We start from the raw sequence: 17,175 nt of genomic DNA on the forward strand, positions 1-17,175 counted from the left end.
TCCCACTGCATCTGGGCACAGATTTATACTGGTGGTAGTGGATCATGCCACCAGGTATCCAGAGGCAATTCCCCTTAGGACCACTACAGCTCCTGTTGTGGCCAGGGCCCTGCTAGGAGTATTCTCCAGAGTGGGGTTTCCTAAGGAGGTGGTTTCTGACAGAGGTACCAACTTCATGTCAGGATACTTGACAGCTATGTGGAAGGAATGTGGTGTCAACTACAAGTTCACCACCCCTTATCACCCACAATGCAATGGGCTTGTTGAGAGATTCAACAAGACCCTAAAGGGTATGATCAAAGGATTACCTGAAAAGCTCAGGCGAAGATGGGACATCCTTCTACCCTGCCTTCTGTTTGCTTACAGAGAGGTCCCTCAAAAGGGGGTTGGCTACAGCCCCTTTGAATTGTTGTTTGGGCACCCTGTAAGAGGCCCACTGTGTTTAGTGAAGGAAGGATGGGAGTTACCTCTCAAAAAGCCTAAACAAGACATAGTGGACTATGTACTTGGTCTCCGCTCCAGGATGGCTGAGTATATGGAGAAGGCATCCGAAAACCTTGAGGCAAGCCAGGCCTTACAGAAAGCTTGGCATGACCAAAAGGCTGTCTTGGTTGAGTTTCAGCCAGGTCAGAAGGTATGGGTGTTGGAGCCAGTGGCCCCAGCAGCACTCCAACACAAATGGTCTGGGCCCCATACAATCCTGGAAAAGAAGGGAGAGGTTACCTACTTGGTGGACCTAGGAACTCCCAGGAGTCCCCACAGGGTACTCCATGTTAACAGGTTAAAAGCATATGTTGACAGGGCAGACATGGGCTTGCTCATGGCTACAGATGAGGGACAGGAGGAAGAGAGTGACCCTCTCCCAGACTTGTTGTCTCAGAACCCTGAAGATGGTTCAGTTGAAGGAGTGACCCTTGGAGGCAACCTCACTGATCATCAGCAGACTGAATGTAGACAGGTTCTACAATCATTTCAACACATGTTTACCTTGATGCCTAGCCAAACTGACTGGTGTACCCATGTGGTGGACACTGGTGACAGTCTGCCTGTGAAAAACAAACTTTACAGACAACCTGACCACGTCAGGGACTGTATAAAGGCTGAGGTACACAAAATGCTGGAACTGGGTGTCATTGAACCCTCAGAGAGCCCCTGGGCTAGCCCAATGGTTCTGGTCCCCAAACCTCACACCAAAGATGGCAAGAGAGAGATGAGGTTCTGTGTGGATTACAGAGGACTCAATGCTGTCACTAGGACAGATGCACATCCTATTCCAATGGCAGATGAGCTCATAGACAAACTAGCTTCTGCTAAGTTTTTGAGCACATTTGACTTGACAGCTGGCTATTGGCAAATCAGATTAGCTGAGGAGTCTAAGGCCAAAACAGCATTCTCAACCCCAGGTGGGCATTATCAATTTTGGTGATGCCCTTTGGTCTGAAGAATGCACCTGCCACCTTCCAAAGGTTGGTGAATCAAGTCCTTACTGGGTTGGATGACTTTTGTGCAGCATATCTTGATGACATTGCTGTCTTTAGCTCCACCTGGGAGGATCACCTGATCCACCTGAAGAAGGTACTTGAGGCTCTGCAAAAGGCAGGCCTCACTATCAAGGCTACTAAGTGCCAGATAGGGCAGAGTAAGGTTGTGTATTTGGGCCACCTTGTAGGTGGAGGCCAAGTTCAACCACTGGAGAGTAAGATACAATCCATCAAGGACTGGTCTCCTCCAACCACCCAGACTCAAGTTCGAGCTTTCTTGGGCTTGACTGGGTACTACAGGAAGTTTGTTAAGAACTATGGGTCCATTGTGACTCCTCTTAATGATCTGACATCCAAGAAGATGCCCAAAAAGGTTCAGTGGACAGTAAGCTGTCAAAAGGCATTTGATGACCTGAAGAAGGCCATGTGCTCTGCACCTATCCTGAAAAGTCCTGACTACTCCAAAGAGTTTATTGTCCAAACAGATGCTTCTGAGTTGGGTGTGGGAGCTGTGCTGTCACAACTTAATGTAGATGGTCAAGACCAACCCATTGTTTTTATTAGCAGAAGGTTGACCCCCAGAGAGAAGAATTGGTCAGCTATTGAGAGGGAGGCCTTTGCTGTGGTGTGGGCCCTGAAGAAGCTGAGGCCATACTTGTTTGGCACTCACTTCAAGATTCAGACCGACCATAAGCCCCTCTTGTGGCTAAATCAGATGAAGGGTGAAAACCCCAAACTGCTTAGGTGGTCCATTTCCCTACAGGGGATGGACTTTACAGTGGAGCACCGGCCAGGTACAGACCATGGGAATGCAGATGGTCTCTCCAGGTACTTCCACTTAGGACATGAAGACGAGACTGGTCAAGGCTAGTTTAATGTCCCTGCGTTTGGGGGGGTTTGTGTAGGAGAGTAGGGTCTGCTATCCTATGGTCACCCCAAATTTTTGCTTTTTGCTTCACTGGTTTTTGACATATTGAGGCTGTGGGCCTGCTAATCAGACCCCCAGCCTGCTGTTCTCTCTAACTAAATTGACACTATGCACCCTAGGTGCATAACCAATTGGAAGTGGATCACCCTGTGAGCCCCTGTACCAGCTTACACTAGGTACCCAGGGCATTGGTGTATCTAAAGGCCTGCCAGGGGCTGAAGCATGTATTATGCCACCCCAGGCTTGGCCTAACAAATTTGACACAACTGGCTGATCAATCAGCTGGGGTAAGTTGGTGTAACCACCTCTTACTTAGGTGTAGTATACCTATACCTAACCTTAAATGGGACACATGTTAACCTATAAGTCACTCCGATGGCAGGCCTTAACAATCCTGAAGGCAGAGTGCTTGGTTCCATGTGAGATGGTGCTCTGGCATGAGCTGAGCCTGTCTGCAGTGGTCGGAACAAATTCCTTCTACCGTTTCCAGATATCGTCATACCATATACTCTTAAGTGCATTATGAACCTCGTGGTTAAATGCTATCTTTGGTTTGGCTTTATCAAAACATGTCGAGTAAGGTGTCATACGAATTGGAATACTAACCCCTCGCCAATTCTGGCGACGGGGTGAGCATTCCACCCTTCTAGAGGGACACGACATGTACAGTACCTGAAACCCGGGTAAAATCAGACATAGCCTCAGCTCCACAAAATGGATGCTGCCACCACAGACACAAGTCTGCCCTCCTGCTGCTGGGAGTCCTTCCAGCTTGGGAGACGTGGACAAAGGGTTTCCTGCCAGGGGAGGTGCGAGCACCACCCCAGACAGGATTTTGTGTATTGGTCAGGTAGGGCTTGAAAGAAACCAGACATGCCTGAGGCTCACAAGGAGCCTCGGTGCATATGCCAGTTCAAACCGGTCCTGGGGCACACCAGCCCCGGACCTGGGGTGAGCTGGACAAAGGATTGGGGGTGTAACCACCCCCCTTCCTGGACCCACCCTTAGGGAGGGACCTAGCAGGTAGTCCGGCCCCTAGAATCCGCTTAAAGGTAGGAGCTGTGTCCTAAGACTTCAGACATCCTGGAATCAACTTAACAACAAGAAGAAGACGGGAACTTCGACGCTCTGCTGCACAGAGGACTGAAGGAAATCTCCCCTATGGTCAGGGAGTGACCATCTTGCTAACACAAGCACCAACCAGCTATTGAACGTCTGCTTTGCCGCCGCCTCCTGCCGGAGCCCGAGCCCAGAGCCCGACAAGACCTGGACCTCCAGACCTCTCACCGCCCGATCCACAGTCCCTGGAAAGAAGGAACCCGTGGAGGCACCGAGACACGTGAAGCCAGCCATCTTGGAAGACCGACGACAAGCTGCAAGCGCAATGACAGAGGCTCCCTCCAAGTTGTGCTTTGGGTCCTGAGAAGCCCAACCCCCGAGCAGCATCTGCACCGAAGGTGAGCCCTCCAGCATCTCCACGATCTGCGTGGGGCCCCTCTGCACTTTGCATCTCGACGCGCCTGCCCGGTCCCTGGCCCGTTGGCTAGTGGCCATTTTGGCGACCTATTTGAAAATCAACGATGCTGGTCTGGTTGCTCCAGTCTGGCCCTAGCTGCTCTCCAAAAGAGCAGCCCCTCTGACCTTGCTGGTCAAAACAATCAGCTTGCATCTCTGTCCACGACTCCTGCCTTTGCCAAGGCTTGTTTGCCTTTTTTGAGTCGCCGACACCGCCGACAGTGAGAGCCTGCGTGGGACAGCTCGTGACTTGACTCCTGGACGTCGTCGACCTTCAGGGACCACGTGGCTGCGGAGACAAGCTACACCTCTTTGCCTGTTTGCACCCGACATCGCCTGGTACCTACCTGGTGCCACGCCGGTCACTGGCTAGTGACTGTGAACACTGTCCCCTCTGCTTTCAGGTCTTCTACAACTCCGATCCACCCTTGGATCCAACGCAGCTCTTCTGGACCGACCGCCTGCAGCATCTTTGTCATCAGGCTCCATTGAATCGATAGAAGAAACCCGACGCACTTCGAGACCTATGCACCCGCTTCCTGTGGGTGAGGTAAAGCTGGCACTCCGGTGCCCAAGTGTAGAGAATCATCTCTAGTGTCTGTTTTTCGAATCTTGAGATCGTAGTCCACCCAGAAGACCCTTTCTGCAGTAACGTTTTAACTTTTACGCACCCATTGAAAACCTATGGGAGCACGCGTGTGACTTTCCTCACTGCACACGCAACCCGTGGACCTCCTGGTCACTAACTGAAGTTAGCTCCTTGTAGGCCCAGCGATTCTAGAGGCCCTAGGCCTTTTCCCTTTCCTATTTGTGGTACTTATACCACTATTTTAGTATATGGTTTGAGTGGCCACCAGGGCCCATCCATATAAAGTGCAACTTCTGTATATTATAACGTTGTCTTGTTTAACGATTTGTGCTCCTGTACTCATAAAGAGTCTAGGGGATACTTTGAGAAATAAATACATATATATTTTCAATATATATCTGTGTAGTGTCCTTTCATTGGTATAAAGGGGGGTTACATTTGGTAAAACAGCCTGCTTAACACGCTTTAACGAGTTTAGCCTCAAAGACTGCTTAGCCTACGCTACCACTAGGGCAGCTAGTCCGAAAAGGTTGACTTACAACCACACCATAAGGGTTGCTTGGCATGGTACAAGGTGGTCACTTTAACTACTGAACATCATATACCAGGCCAACTTCTCACATATGTTTAAAGTACATGCTTGCTCCATACCAGCCGCAGTCAGACGCGCAGCCCGGAGGAGGAGCTCAAGGGGCAGAGTCTGCCTACTTCATGAAAATTACACCTGTCACCAACGACACATGACTGTCAGTAACTCCATTGGTAAGTCAGAGAGAACATGTTGTTTTATGTTCTTGCTGGAGAGAGATCGGAGTTTTGTCTAGTGCAAGGTTTGACTCACCAGTAGCACAGAAGGTTAACACGCCTGCTGCAAAGTCTTGTGTATCTGCATATCACAGAACCTAATGTTGCTAGAAGGGGTTCATTTGGGTACAAATGCATTGTCTCTGTGTAATGTGTCTGTGATGTTAAGTGCTCTGACACCCTGTACTGGTAGGAGCAGCGCTATAAAACAAGTTAAATATTTGTGAGAGAGGGACTATGAAGGGATGAGGGGCACTGTTGGCCACTGGTTGCGAGGGAAGCCGTGGAGAAAAACGTCACGGTGCACTAAAAAGAGTGTCTCGCTGAGCCCCGTCTGCTGGTCCTGAGAGAGAGAGTAATGTCTGCCACCGTGCTGTCTGAGATTGAAAATTGTCTCCGTTGGGAAGGTGTTGTTTTCGGTCTTGACTATATGTATTTATGAACTTTAAAAGCACATTTCTTAATTAATTACGGAAGTGACACTCCCTGACAGTATTATAAGTAGGCGGGGTTACATTATGCTAATTATGTGGGCTAGGCACAGAGGGCGGAGCCTTGAGCAAGTGGGTGTGGTAAATTTTCAAGTAGGTAATTGATAGCTGTGCTGCAAAGTGTCCCTGTATTTGTTTTTCAAATATCGGCAACTATGGTTCAGATCCCTTCTGTTATCAGCACCTCCGACCTTCCTCCATCAGTTACTGCCCCTCCTCATTCTCCAGCACGCCTTGCCCCTCCCCCTCTCCCTCTCCTCCCCCAGTTCTTGGTCTCCTCTCCTTGCTTGCCTCCTTCTGCAGTTATTGCCCCCACAAGACCTTGCTTGAGTCATCTGCAGCTGTACTGCTGCCTCCCAAGAACTGTGCTGGACACGGACAACACACACAAACTCTCAACACCACACTTTAGGCAGAACACTGCTGGCACAAATACACATATCTGGTACAATAAAACTTGCACACAACATACAACACTCTGAGACAGAACACTCTGTAGACCTCCAGCACAGCACAGATACACAGATCTCTTATTGCACAACACACAACTCTGAGATAGAGCACTGCACGTATATCCAACACAGCACAGGTACTTAAATGTACCACACATCTCTTATCACACAACTCGCACACAACATACAACACTCTGAGACAGAACACTCTGTAGACCTGCAGCCCAGCTACGCAGATCTCTTATCGCACAACATACAACTCTGAGACAGAACACTGCACGTATATCCAACGGATGTATGACGTTACAACGCATGCTATTACAACGCATACCTTTACAACGCATTTTTTACAACGCAAGTACTATTACAACGCAATACTTTACAACGAATTCTGTTACAACGCCAAACCTATTACAATACTGAAAAGTGCTGTTACAACGAAGTATATTACAACGCATACCATTACAACGCGATTTTTTTTATTAAATTAAAAGTACAATAAAATCTGGCACGGGATGCAGGGAAATTAGGGGTTTTAGGGTGGGGAAGTGTATTAAAACGTGGAGAAGAACTGTACGTAAATCGTCTGAAACGCATTACCAAATTAATACTCGGGTATTAAAATTAATACTCGCGTATTAAAATTAATACTCAAAATTCCCCAAAAAAATCCGTTTTCACAAATTACTAAGCTTTTAAAAAATAACGAAACAATAAATAACATAACAAACACATTATTAACATGATTAGATCGCAAAGTAAGTAAACCAACTGAAACATAACACACATACACATAGGCGCCATTTTACCCATCTCACTTGTTAAACTTGTCCTACCACAGTTTCTATGTAAACAATACCAAAAGACATGTTCCAAAATGGATGCCAAAACGGAGCAAATGAATGAAAACAATATTTGTTAAAAAGCATTTTTAAATTATCATTTTCCACAGTAAAACAAAGCATTAAAAAAAACACATCGAACGCAGTTTTTTAAAAAATTAAAAGTGACACACAGTAAAACTTATAAATACAAGTGAGACACCATTTTGCACTCAGTTGATTATCAACTAGCAGAGAGAGCAGACGTAATAAGCTGACCCTCTGTCACCTGCACTGCGACCTCCTCAGAGAGAGCACGGAATTCACAACAGACCAAGTACTAGTAAGTTATTAATATATATGTAAACGATAGTTTTTAGAAAAATATATTTTCTTAAACCACAAAAAATATTTTTTCACTTAATAATAAAAACTTAAGAAATGAACTGTTTCCAATATATTATCAATAAAATAAAACTCAAAATTAAAACAAGTAATTTATTTTCCTCAACCAGAAAATCGGAAGATTTTTACATTCAACAGCAGCCGAACCTATTTGGACATCCCCACCACGTAAACGACTGACAAACTCAATTGTTTAGGTAAATGTTATTTTTGTGTCATGGTTTTACTTGTAAAATTTGTTTATAAAAATTTCATAAAGTCATGTATGCCAATGGTGTTTTTTTTAAATACTCATTCACACCGCATAAAAATCAAAATTTTCTTTTTATAACCAACGTTGACAAAGGAACAATTTTTTTTTTTTTTTTCTCCACCAGTGAACATCTTTTCACAAAAACCTTTTAACCTCCAGCAAACATCAGGATAAAGGCACGATAACAAAATACCTACTAGAAAAGGTATGTTTTCTTTCCCATTTTATTATAACGATACATTAGAAATCCTTTCTTTTGCAATCATTCCTCCTGTCTCGTACCTAATTTGAAAACTAATGGATAGTTTTGAGAAACAATATTCAATTTCTTCTGTACGAAAGAGCACCATCAGTGATATTTTTGTGTAGGGTAGGGGTACATATCTATATTTCTACTACAGTAATATGTTTTAATTAGGACAGTATCATGTAGTACTAATTATATTGTATGTCTGTTTAATTTTAAAAAAACTCAAGTACTACATTTCTACCCACCGTTAATTATCTTTTTTTCGCCTTTTTTCCAGAACAGAAAAGATTTTTTTTCTCAAAACTAAAAGTTTGAGCCAACAAAGAAAAACATCCTCTACCACCTCATCCACAAAAGCAAATTCTCAAAAACAAGGTATTTCTTTACAGCACGGATTCTTTACCTTCAAAATATTTGACTAACTATCACATAGCTAAATTTCAAAGAAATAATCAATGTAATTATGATTACATTTTCAAATTTTAGATTTATATTTCATGTCTAAAGAATGTATTTTTCATTACGGAAAAAGTTATGTGCAGCAACTTATATCACATGTGCAATTTTTGTGGAATAATTTTACTAAACACATTTCTCAACATCGTTCTGTTTTCAAAGTTTTTTCTTTTTTCACTTTTCCAGACATTTATTTATCCATTCCCCAACAAATCACCTCAAAAGTGTCTACACAAACCGACTCAGCAATACCACTGAACAGGAGTCTGCCACAAAACCAAATCGGAAAAAAAGGTAATTTAGACAAACATTGTAAGTTGCAAAAATTTTTAAAATGTTCCATGCTGTAGAGGTAACAATTTACTTTTCCAAAATCTGGAAGGTGCAGCAGTAGGGTAAGTGTTGGATAGTGTAGGGGTATTAATTTACTATTCTAACTCCAGGGGGTGCAACAGTAGGGTAAGTGTTGGATAGTGTAGGGGTATTAATTTACTCTTCTAACTCCAGGAAGGTGCAGCAGTAGGGTAAGTGTTGGATAGTGTAGGAGTATTAATTTACTATTCTAACTCCAGGAAGGTGCATCAGTAGGGAAAGTGTTGGATAGTGTAGGGGTAACAATTTACTATTCTAACTCCAGGAAGGTGCTGCAGTAGGGAAAGTGTGGGATAGTGTAGGGGTATCAATTTACTATTCTAACTCCAGGAAGGTGCTGCAGTAGGGAAAGTGTTGGATAGTGTAGGGGTATCAATTTACTATTCTAACTTCAGGAAGGTGCATCAGTAGGGAATGTGTCGGATAGTGTAGGGGTAACAATTTACTATTCTAACTCCAGGAAGGTGCAGCAGTAGGGAATGTGTTGGATAGTGTAGGGGTAACAATTTACTATTCTAACTCCAGTAAGGTGCATCAGTAGGGAAAGTGTGGGATAGTGTAGGGGTATCAATTTACTATTCTAACTCCAGGAAGGTGCTGCAGTAGGGAAAGTGTGGGATAGTGTAGGGGTATCAATTTACTATTCTAACTCCAGGAAGGTGCATCAGTAGGGAAAGTGTTGGATAGTGTAGGGGTATCAATTTACTATTCTAACTCCAGGAAGGTGCATCAGTAGGGAAAGTGTTGGATAGTGTAGGGGTATTAATTTACTATTCTAACTCCAGGAAGGTGCATCAGTAGGGAAAGTGTTGGATAGTGTAGGGGTATCAATCTTCTATTCTAACTCCAGGAAGGTGCATCAGTAGGGTAAGTGTTGGATAGTGTAGGGGTAACAATTTACTATTCTAACTCCAGAAAGGTGCATCAGTAGGGAAAGTGTGGGATAGTGTAGGGGTATTAATTTACTATTCTAACTCCAGGAAGGTGCATCAGTAGGGAAAGTGTTGGATAGTGTAGGGGTATCAATTTACTAATCTAACTCCAGGATGGTGCAGCAGTAGGGTAAGTGTTGGATAGTGTAGGGGTATTAATTTACTATTCTAACTCCAGGAAGGTGCATCAGTAGGGAAAGTGTGGGATAGTGTAGGGGTATCAATTTACTATTCTAACTCCAGGAAGGTGCTGCAGTAGGGAAAGTGTGGGATAGTGTAGGGGTATCAATTTACTATTCTAACTCCAGGAAGGTGCATCAGTAGGGAAAGTGTGGGATAGTGTAGGGGTATCAATTTACTATTCTAACTCCAGGAAGGTGCATCAGTAGGGAAAGTGTTGGATAGTGTAGGGGTATCAATTTACTATTCTAACTCCAGGATGGTGCAGCAGTAGGGTAAGTGTTGGATAGTGTAGGGGTATCAATTTACTATTCTAACTCCAGGATGGTGCAGCAGTAGGGTAAGCGTTGGATAGTGTAGGGGTATTAATTTACTATTCTAACTCCAGGAAGGTGCATCAGTAGGGAAAGTGTGGGATAGTGTAGGGGTATCAATTTACTATTCTAACTCCAGGAAGGTGCTGCAGTAGGGAAAGTATTGAATAGTGTAGGGATATCAATTTACTATTCTAACTCCAGGAAGGTGCATCAGTAGGGAAAGTGTTGGATAGTGTAGGGGTATCAATTTACTATTCTAACTCCAGGAAGCTGCAGCAGTAGGGTAAGTGTTGGATAGTGTAGGGGTATTAATTTACTATTCTTACTCCATGAAGATGCATTAGTAGGCAAAATAAAGGATTGAGTACATGTTATGTTTTGTATACAAATATTAATAAATATCAAGCTAAATGTTTTATTTTTTCTCCTTTTTTCAGATAATGTCTAGCCTTGGAGCAGCCAACTTCGTTAAATCCAGGAAGGGCAAAAATCTGTTAAACCATGGTGGATACATATATAGTAAGGAAAGAATAAGTTTAACTAGAAATCATTGGAGGTGCGTGCAATACTACACTACCCATTGCAGTGGCAGAGCGGTTACTGTTGATAATTTGGTTGTGAAAACCACAGAACATAACCACTCTGCCTCTGCAATGGATGTAGAAATTAGAGAGACAATTAATGAGATGAAAGCTATTGCAAGCACCTCCAATGATTCTACAGGATCCATTTTAAGGGAGGTTGCACAGCATGTCCCCAGTCATGTTGCTAGCAACATGCCTATAATACCCAATTTGAGAAGAATTATTCAGAGACAAAAGCAGGCAAGTAATATTCAATTGTCTACACCACATACATTCTCTGACATTAGAATTCCTCATGATCTTTCTATTTCTTTTTCTGATGAACCTTTCCTTCTGCATGACAACGAAAACCCTCAGAAGCGTATTTTAATTTTTAGTACCCCCCGTAACCTTGCTAAGTTAGAAAGTAGTGAAATTTGGATGATGGATGGGACGTTTAAAAGTACACCCCATCCTTTCACTCAAATTTACACTATACATGCTAAGATTAACAATAGTGTAATTCCCTTAGTGTATAGTTTGCTACCTGATAAGACTTCTGCAACATACACTGAACTTTTATCAGTGATTAAAAGCAAAACATCTGCAAGTCCTCGAAAAATAATAATCGATTTCGAATTGAGCATGATCAATGTGATCACCAAAACGTACACGGATACCCAAATTCAGGGATGTTTTTTCCATTTTTCGCAGGCATTTTGGCGTAAACTACAAAAAACATCCCTAGTTGCAGAATATTCTCGGGATAGCAAATTACAGTTTGAACTAAAAAAATTAACTGCACTTTGTTTTGTTCCTCCCGAAAGTGTGGACGAGTACTACACTGCAATTATAGAATCTGTTTATTATACGAGTAACGAGGAAAAATTGGCACCCATTCTAAATTATTTTGAGGACACATGGATTGGACACCTAAGCAGATCGGGTCGCAGGAGGAAGCCACGATTCCATGTGGAGTGGTGGAACTGCTACACGAGTTGTTTAGAGGGAGAGGCCAAAACAAACAATGCCATTGAGGGGTGGCATAACTCCTTCAATCATACAATTGGAAAACCACATCCGAACTTCTACTCATTTTTGGAAACTTTGAAGAAGGAGCAAAGTTTCCAAGAAATGAGATTAGCACAAACACTCGCAGGTAGTCTAAACCCACGAGTAACAGTCAAAACAAGGGAAATGTCTGAGAGACTATTGGCAATTCTACAACAGTTTTCGTTGTGTGTGGCTATAGACTACCTCGAAAATCTTTCTAACATTCTTTCTTTTTAAAACAATGAATTTGCTTACTTTCCTGCTTTGCTAAAAATTATAGTAATTACAATGATTCAATTGGCATACAAAGATTTTATTTAAAAAATTTTTTTCAAATTAATAAGTCGGGTTTTTTCCATTTTTTCAAACAAATCTTCATTTCATCTAAACTAAACCAATGTTGAAAAATTTTACTGTTCCATAGTATTCGAACCATTTATCATTATCGGTACGCCATTTTTCAAATTATCGAAAAAATCCAATTTAAATTCCGTCAAAACCAATCACCAAAACTCAATCCGAACTATAAAATAGAAATTAAACCATATTCCTTAATACACATTGCAGCTGAATTTTCATTTGTATTTCAAAATAAGATTTACAAAATATTAAAGTACGCACAATTTTTTTACCAAGAAATGAAGATCGACAGTACATCTTTATCTTCGGAAACAAAGAAATCAACTGTCTAAACCGTAACTTTTTATTTAGAAAGAGTTACATACTTTTTTAAAATAACTAACTTACTTTCAGCGACCCGACATAGGCATGTATTAATGACATTAATGTGGACATGTTTAACAACTTTTAAAACATCTATTAGTTTTCCAGCAACCTCCCCTTATTCTTTCCTTACTATATATGTATCCCTTATAAAGGTTTAATCTATAATATCTACAGAAAATATTTCCTACCTGGACGCAGATCAGCTTCCTGCTGCTTCCTCCTCCGATGCTCTGCAAAATGGCGTATTACGTCGACGCACACGTCCTTACGTCATCGCGTGCTTCTCTATTTATGGCGGACTACTTTTTTACATTCAACTGTAATTAAATGTTAATATATGTAAATAAAATATTTAAAATTTGTTTAAAAAATGAAACTTACTTTGAAAAAATAAAGAAAAATATGTTTAATTTTTTCATGTTTTTTAAATCAAATAAAATAGTGAAATAAATATTTGTTTCCTATCATTATTTTTAATTAAGTTTTTAAATCTCCAATATTGTTTTTTAATAACTGTAAAATTACTTAATATGTTCCTTACCTTGGCTCTATTGCCTTTTCCTTTCAAAACTTCCTCTTACTTCACTTTCTGTACCTTCTTTTCTTGTTCCGCGGGCTGTATATGCTGAGGCTGCCAAAATAAATAAAGGACAAACACGCTCATAGACTTCAATGGAAAACCGTGGGAAATAAATTCAAAAAGTAAGTTATAATTGTTATTTCTGATTTCTAAATTTTAAAAATGTTAAATTGGTATAATTATTACTGTAAATAATTTTTAATGTAGATTTTAATATTTTAAATATATTATTAATTTATTTATATAATAAATTAATCAAAAATACACTTCCATTTATTTATAAAAGGACACTTTCTTTTAAACATATAAATACTCTTGTCTTTTCATATGTGATAAAAATACTCTAGTATTTAAAAATAGGTACTCAATCATTTTTCTATATATTTAAATATTATATACTCTTTAATGTTTAAGAAAACTTATTTTTAATTAGATAAATACTCAACATTTAAAATAAGTTTATATTAAGTATCTATTTTTTATATTTTAAAACACTAAACTAAATGTTCAAGTATTAAATTTTAAAAACTCAATTATTAATCATTTCTACATAATACAATACACATGCATTAATATTTTGATTATCTACTGACTTTTTTGAAACTACTATAGAAACTTAAAATACTAAACTATTATTTTATCACCAAACAAACCAAACTTTTCTACCAGGCACAATACTCAAGTATTATTATTTTTATAAACTACTCACTTTTTTCAAATAAATATTGCATTTTTTAAAATTTTTTAAATACTCAAGTATTTTTTTTACTGCTAACCAACCAAACTTTTCTACCAGAAAAAATACACAAGTAATAATTTTTTTATTAAATACTGCCCTTTTTTTATTTAGAATTGCTATATTAAAAAAAAAAAAAAAATTCTCAAGTATTAATTTTAATGCTACCCAACTATTAATATTTAGATAAATATTTTGCAAAAAAAAATGCGTTGTAATAGTATATGCGTTGTAAAAGTACTTACATTATAATATCTTGCGTTGTAAACACATGCATTGTAAATACATGCGTTGTAAAAGCATTTCCACCAAATGCGTTGTAAAGGTATATGCGTTGTAAAGGTACTTACCATATAATGGAACGCGTTGTAAAAGCATGCGTTGTAAAAGTTTTAGCGTTGTAAAAAATGCGTTGTAATAGCACAGCGTTGTAAAAGTTGCGTTGTAAAGGTAGTTCCCCATATCCAACACAGCACAGGTACACAAATGTACCACACATCTTTTATCACACAACTCGCACACAACATACAACACTCTGAGACAGAACACTGTAGACCTGCAGCCCAGCTACGCAGATCTCTTATCGCACAACATACAACTCTGAGACAAAACACTGCACATATATCCAACACAGCACAGGTACACAAATGTACCACACATCTCTTATCACACAACTCGCACACAACATACAACACTCTGAGACAGAACACTCTGTAGACCTCCAGCACAGCTACACATATCTCTTATCACACAACATACAACTCTGAGACAAAACACTGCACATATATCCAACACAGCACAGCTACACAAATGTACCACACATCTCTTATCACACAACTCGCACACAACATACAACACTCTGAGACAGAACACTCTGTAGACCTCCAGCACAGCTACACAGATCTCTTATCGCACAACATACAACTCTGAGACAAAACACTGCACATATATCCAACACAGCACAGCTACACAAATGTACCACACATCTCTTATCACACAACTCGTGCACAGCATAAAACTCATTCTGAGACAGAAGACTGTGAACACCTCCAGCACAGATACACAAATCTCTTATCACAAAACTTACAACTCTGAGACACAACACTGCACATATATCCAGCACAGCAACGCTACACAAATGTATTACACATCTCTTACCACACAACTCAACCATAACAAGCAAAACATTCTGAGACAGAACACAGTGAACACCTCCAGCACAGATACACACATCTCTTATCACACAACATACAACTCTGAGACAGAACACTGCACGTATATCCAACACAGTACAGGTACACAAATGTAACACTCATCTCTCATCACACAACTCGCACACAACATACAATACTCTGAGACAGAACACCGTACACACCTCCAGCATAGCACAGATAGACAGATCTGTTATCACACAACTCACTCACAACATACAACAGACTCTGAAACAGAACGCTGTGCATACCTCGAGCACATCACAGTTACACAGATCTCTTATCACACAACATACAACTCTGAGAGAGAACATGCACAGGTACACAAATGTACTCCACATCTCTTATCACACAACTCAAACACAACATACAGCATACTCTGAGACAGCAGACCGTGCACTCATCCAGCACAGCATAGGTATACATATCTATTATCACATAACTCACATATAACACACACTGAGATAGAACGCTGTGCACACATCCAGCACAGCATTAACACACAGATCTCTTATCACACAACTCGTACCCAACATACAACACACTATGAGACAGAACACTGTGCACTCATCCAGCACAGATACACAGATCACGTATCACACAACTCGTACACAACAAACAAGACATTCTGAGACACAACACTGTGCATAAATCCAGCACAACATAGATACACAGATCTCTTATCACACAATTCACACACAACATATAGCACACACTGAGACAGAACACTGCATGCGCATCCAGCACAACAGAGATACAAAATGTACCACACATCTCTTATCACACAACTCACACACAACATACAGCACACACTGAGACAGAAAACTGTGCAGGCATCCAGCACAGCACAATTACACATGTCCCTTATCACACACACCACACACAACATACAACACACTCAGAGACAGAACACACCTCCAGCACAGCATAGATACACATATCTCTTATCACACAACTCCTACACAACATACAACACACTCTGAGAATGAACACTGTGCACTCATCCAGCACAGATACACAGATCTCTTATCACACAACTCGTACACAATATAAAACACACTCTGAGAATGAACACTGCACACATATCCAGCTCAGATACACAGATCTCTTTTCTCACAACTCCTACGCAACATACAATACACTCTGAGATAGAGCACTGCACATTCGTCCGGCATAGATATGCAGATCTCCTCTCACACAACTAGTACACAATACACTCTGAGACACAACACTGCACACTCATACAGCATAGCACAGATACACAGATCTCTTATCACACAACTTGTACGCAACACACAATACTCTTTGAGACAAAACCCTGCCCCCACCACTGACACAGCACACATATAACCCATTGGTGGTTGTCACTGTGCATTCAACTGTACTTTCCACCAGGTCACACCATGGACTATCATACAACAGAAGGTGCTAGGACAGAACTCCTAACATTTTCAACACTGCCCAAATATGCAGCAAATTGTATATTACACTTCCCGCAAACATTCACTACTACCAATTATATCACACACATGGACTTTTTTCAGGTAGCATGCGTGCTAGGCATCCTAGAAGTGTGTATCCCGCTGCCTCACCCTTAACATTCATGGCAACCACATCAACAGCACTTTGTAGTTAAAACATTCACCTGACTCATTACCATGCTTCTTCAAACTACTGATAACTCATCTTTGCAAACTGAATCATCCGATGAGAAAGGTGATTGTGTTCTACAGAAAGGGAGTGATACAACTGAACCAATTATATATCCTGGTTCTATGATCCCTACTCTGGTAAACATGTCATTGATTCCTTTGATTGCTGTTCCGGTGAACATGTCTCTGACTCCTTTGATTCCTGTTCCGGTGAACATGTCTCTGACTCCTTTGATTCTTGTTCCGGTGAACATGTCTCTGCCTTCTTCAATCCTGACTCTGGTGAACATGTCTCCGCCTCCTTCAATCCTGACTCTAGTGAACATGTCTCTGACTCCTTTGATTCCCGTTCCGGTGAACATGTCTCTGACTCCTTTGATTCCTGTTCCGGTGAACATGTCTCCACCT

The 17,175-nt window shown here is 40.9% G+C and overlaps 1 protein-coding gene across 1 annotated transcript in view; it reads right to left on the minus strand.

Annotated features, from left to right (window-relative positions):
- The window catches only part of LOC146869728 (uncharacterized), a 48,219-nt gene extending 31,499 nt beyond the window's left edge, over positions 1 to 16,720 (minus strand). Inside the window, exon 1 of the mRNA XM_085640217.1 lies at positions 16,708 to 16,720. Within this exon, the coding sequence (XP_085496343.1) occupies positions 16,708 to 16,720 (13 nt within the window). The remainder of the gene's footprint in view (positions 1 to 16,707) is intronic.
- Between the last annotated feature and the right edge of the window lie 455 nt (positions 16,721 to 17,175).

Source organism: Triturus cristatus, chromosome 1_1 (genome assembly GCF_964204655.1).
Source record: "Triturus cristatus chromosome 1_1, aTriCri1.1, whole genome shotgun sequence".
NCBI lineage: Eukaryota > Metazoa > Chordata > Amphibia > Caudata > Salamandridae > Triturus > Triturus cristatus.